Consider the following 4773-nt stretch of genomic DNA (forward strand, 5'->3'; position numbering starts at 1 on the left):
ATCGCTTGAGTGACGTTGTATATATCCGTAAATATTTGATTATACTCTTTTGTCCACTTGTTCTCTAGTCGGGGTTTTAGTTACCTTCGTTTTGCGCATTACATGTTTTATCGTATGCCGTAATGTGGTATCCTGGGTTAGTATTTTACGGCTTAGGTGGATGTACATTCACGGAGGATGGCGGGATGTGACAACTCATGATATCAAATTCAGATAAGAGTACCCGCCACTTAGGCAATCTCCCCTACTAAAGCCGGTTTCTCAAGTAAGTACTTAATCGGGTTGTTTTTAGTGACCAATCTAATGTGATGATAGGGAGTGTGATACCCTAGAAATTAGACCCTCTGTATAGAGATCGAGTTCAATAAAAAGGAATATTATTGGATTTTAATCGGTGCAAAATATGGATCGTAAGGACGTAAGTAACAAATTTTGGACGAGTCCCGATTTATCGTCTGATTTCGATTAGGTCTCAAAATCTCGGTCGCCGCGATTTAGGATTTTTAATCCTTGCGCCTAAGCCTTTTTCGGACCGAGCCTAGCTTGTGAAAATCTAATTTTTATTTATAGTCGGATGAGCAAAAAATCCAATCGGTCTCGATTTATCAATTGACCTCTTTGCCCCAAATAATGCACTATAGTCCAAAAATATTCAAACCCCCAAATGGGCCCCACTTGTCCCCTCATCCCATCCATCTCCCACCGACCCATCACCATCATCTTTTCTCTCTCTTCCTTTCTCCCCCTACGTGCTCTCTCTCTCTCTCTCTCCCCCTCCGTTGGCGACCAGACGTCCCCTCCTCCCATCTTCTATTCATTACCTTCTTCCTTCATCTTTATCTTTATCTTCTTCTTCTTCTTGGTTTTTGGTTACCTAACGCTTGCAGCTCAACCCCCCCTCACCCACTCAACTTGCATGACCACAACGCCACCACCGTCCGCCTCTTTCTTCGTCGCCGGTCACTACTCGCGGAGCTCGGTCTATCGCGGACCGCGAGGACCCGGTTTAGACCAACCGCATCTCCGGCGCCCGAGGCCCGCAGCTCGCCGTCCCGCCTCTACAGCCGTGAGCTGTTGCTCCGGTCGTCGCTTTGCTACCGCCTTTCGGACCCGACCCGAAGCCCGACACACGATCCATCCAAGCGGTGAAAGCGATAGCCCCCTCCACCTCGTCTCAACCACCCTTGAACTAGCCGGTCCACTTCTATTTTGCTACCTAGGCCACCCACCCGAGCCGCTATCACCTCGTTGGTAACCACCCAAACTCGATGCCTCGGCCCCAACAGCCTTGGAGACCACCATCGCCCAACCTCAGCCGTCGAAACCCCAGATCCGGAACCTCGGTCGAGTTCGGACGCCACCCTTAGCCTTTTCAGCCGCGAGCTCGGATCCTCAAAATCTATCCAACTCGGGTCCAAGCCGTTTTCGTCGAAATTACTATTCGGTGAACAGTGCCGTGAACAGTACAATGAATAGTGCCGGTGAACAGTGTCTCGTGAACAGTGTGGGGTGAACAATGTCGATGAATAGTACCGTCGTGAACGGTAACCGTGACCCGAAACCGACCCAACACCGATTGCCGATTTTTGTGTGAGTTAAACCCCTAAACCTCGATTAGGGCGCTAATTGCGCTCAGTTAGTGTAATTAGCCGTAATTAGTTATTGTAATTATAGTAATTAGCCTAATAGGGTGTTTAGGCAGCCTAACAGTGGACGGTTAAATAAAGACTGGATTTAAGTTAAATGGCCACGATTAATTAAGTTAGTCTGCTAGTCGGGTTGTTTGTGACTAATTAGTGATTAGAAACGATTGTGTTGATTGATTGCAAGTGAGCGATAGGATAGAACCGAGTGGACGCTTGATTGTTGGTTGGATTGGACCATTACTAGTTTAATTTTATGAAATTGGATCGGTAGGTATTGTTGGATTTGTGGAGCATGTCCGGCTTTTTTGTCCCGATTGTTGCTTGCTCGGATGTTATGGATAAAAATTGTAGGTGTCGGTCCCACATTTTCCAGATGCAAGGTATGGTGGATAATCTGCGCATTCATGCAAATCAAGTGAAATCAAACCGCATATTTTAGCATGAAAACGGCCTAGTACCGAGTCTTTGATCATGATTGTATGAGCATCCGGCTAAGTGCAAAGATAAGAATTTGACTGATTGTTGTCGGATGCAATTGAGTGGTCACTTAATGGTTGTTCTTGACATGATCGTGCCGTGTCGACCGGAATTACACGACTTGTTAGATGCACACTTTTCGGTGTCGTTGGATTGAACGGATGCCGATCGCAGCTTGTGACCGACCGACGCTCCTTTTGAAATGCCCGCTATGTAGTGCCGTGTCGATCGGAATTACACTAGCATAGTAGTCGCTGTCGCCGAAGTAATGGGACGATGCCTAGTCTTGCTAGTAGAGCACCAACTGTCTAGTGTGCTAGGCACCAACTGTCTAGTGTGCCGGGTCATGTGGCCTCATCTATTAATAATTGGACTTCGTGTGGTGTCCCATGTGTGTAAGTTAATGTGATGCCTTGCCGGTTGTTTATCCGTCGTGATTGTTGATTGGAGTCAAGCATTGCATTATGCGTGGCGTAAGAGTGGTAAGTTTGCATGTAGTTGAAATATCTGCTCTTGGATGATACGACTATTTACTAGGATGTACGAGCGAATCAACGCCCTAACCAGGCTTAGGCGTTGACTCACCGAGATTTATTTCCCACCCCGTCGTTGTTAACCCTTTTTCGGGTCCCGAGTGATGGAACGCATAGAGGTTAGGGCTTGATTATTAGAGCAGTTTTTGGGAGTAGATGATAGCTTAACCTTACCCGACCGTGTTTCTTTTTTAGGTTCGAGGGAGCTACCCCGAAGAATGGGGTAGTTTATGCTTTCTATAGCTACGTAGGGTTAAAACTCATCTGCTTTGGCTTTACGAATAAAATTGTCTTTTGTGAATGACTTCCGTGTCTATTTCCTACTTTACTATCCCACGTTGGTTGTTGACTAGAGAGTTCACGTTTCCGTGTGTGCCATAAGTGCGAGGGTCGATAGCCAGCCCGGGATGCTATCTTTTATGACTTGCGGCGAGATTGGTAGGGATGTCGTGAGCTCGAGAGTCGGAGTGTGACATCCCCGCCCAATGTGGTATTAGAGCAAGGTCAGCCCGATCCTTCTAGTCATTGGCCTAGAGCGATAAGGTGCGTTGGGAAATTGGGATAGTTAGTAGGATCGTAAGCGCTGTGCATGTGATTGTTATTTGTGTTCTAGTTGTTGGGGTTGTCTTCTTATCACATTTGCTATGGGGTGGGCGGGACTCCATACAATACTTGCAAGATGTGCGAACGTGGTGGAAGAGCACCCCGGGTTAGGAATGTTAGATCGAATCCAGCTACGCACGTAGGACAGGATCCAATGATTGCTGAGATCTTGGAAGGTGAAAGGGCATCCCGAGTTAGACCCGACGAGCGGGATCCAAGGATTGATGGGATCCTCGAGGCGCCGGGAGCCATTGGGGATCTAATGGGGCAGCAAGTAAGGAACCAGAATGCTGCCAGTACTGCTGAAGTACCACAAGGGAATGTATTAGCTGGAGCAGTGAATGATGGACGCTAGGCACAAAAGTTGGTGGAACAGTTCCTTAAGCTGAAGTTGTCTAAGTTTGCGGGAAGCGGAGATCCCGAGGCCGCCACCTCTTGGATAGAGGAACCGGAGAAAGCGTTCACCTTACCGAGGTGTACGGATGAAGATAAGGTCACTCTGGCCGTTTATCAGATTGTGGGCAATGCATATTCGTGGTGGAGAGCCACTAAGGATAGCGTCTTTCCGAATGGTATAGCCCCGACATGGGATACCTTCGTGGGAGCGTTCAATGGGAAGTACTTTTTGGATACTGCGAGGGAACAAAAGATGGCAGAGTTCCTTCGCCTGCGCCGTAACCAATTGTCGGTGGATGAGTATGAGGCAAGATTTGCTGAACTGTCAAAGTATGCCCCAAGGATGATAGAGGACCCCGTAGATAGGACAAGAAGATTCCAGGATGGACTGAAGCCGGAAATCAAGAGCGTGTTGGTGCCGCTCAACTTGAAAGATTACGACGACTTGTATGAGAGGGCGCAGATGGTGGAACGTGATTTCCCTAAGAGGGTTGCCGCAACCGGATTGCGGTTTATACCATCGCACGGACGGGACATTCGACAAGGAAAGAGGCCGATGCCTAGTGGTAGGCGCCACATCCCACCCAACAGAAGAGGGGCGATCAGCAAGCCAACATTTCGTCAAGATAACGAGTGCCATCTGTGTCACCAAAAGCACGCAACTGCTCAATGTTCGTATCAAGGATGAGCCTGTTTTGGGTGTGGCTAATGTGGCCATCAAGTGAGAGATCGCCCGCAGAGGCAGCAGAGCGGATAAGCAACGCCCACAGAGAGAGGACAATTTAGAGGGAATGCGCCACCGAACTTTCAAAGTTGACCTCCGGCGCAAGGAAGGGTGTTTGCTGTCACCCGAGAGGAAGCGAAAGATTCGCCGACCGTCATCGGTACGGTCCTCTTGTACAACCATGTCACATATGTTTTGTTTGATCCGGGTGCTACACACTTATTTGTGGCTGCTAAATTTGTTGTGTCGACTAGATTGAAATTATTGCCCTTAGATGTTATTTTTAAGATTTCTACACCTTTAAAGGATAGCGTAGTTACTGCTGTAGGCTATCCGAACCGTAAGCTAGTAATAGATGGTCATAAGGGAAAGATAGACCTGATCGTGCTAGAAA

At 47.9% G+C, this 4773-nt stretch overlaps 1 protein-coding gene across 1 annotated transcript; it reads left to right on the plus strand.

The window, feature by feature from the left end:
* The first annotated feature begins 3413 nt into the window (after positions 1 to 3413).
* Positions 3414 to 4343, plus strand: LOC125314637. Its single transcript, XM_048277470.1, has 2 exons — positions 3414 to 3566; positions 3615 to 4343. The coding sequence occupies exons 1-2, from the start codon at positions 3414 to 3416 to the stop codon at positions 4341 to 4343; spliced, it is 882 nt and encodes a 293-aa protein (XP_048133427.1).
* The last annotated feature ends 430 nt before the right edge of the window (positions 4344 to 4773 follow it).

This window comes from Rhodamnia argentea, chromosome 4, assembly GCF_020921035.1.
Source record: "Rhodamnia argentea isolate NSW1041297 chromosome 4, ASM2092103v1, whole genome shotgun sequence".
Lineage (NCBI taxonomy): Eukaryota > Viridiplantae > Streptophyta > Magnoliopsida > Myrtales > Myrtaceae > Rhodamnia > Rhodamnia argentea.

What these genes read in the sequence shown, in the direction of transcription:
- LOC125314637 (XM_048277470.1), top strand. Translation starts at nt 3,414, where the DNA reads ATGATTGCTGAGATCTTGGAAGGTGAAAGGGCATCCCGAGTTAGACCC. An exon ending in ATGCTGCCAGTACTGCTGAA is followed by an intron (nt 3,567 to 3,614) that starts GTACCACAAGGG and finishes GATGGACGCTAG; the next exon opens with GCACAAAAGTTGGTGGAACA.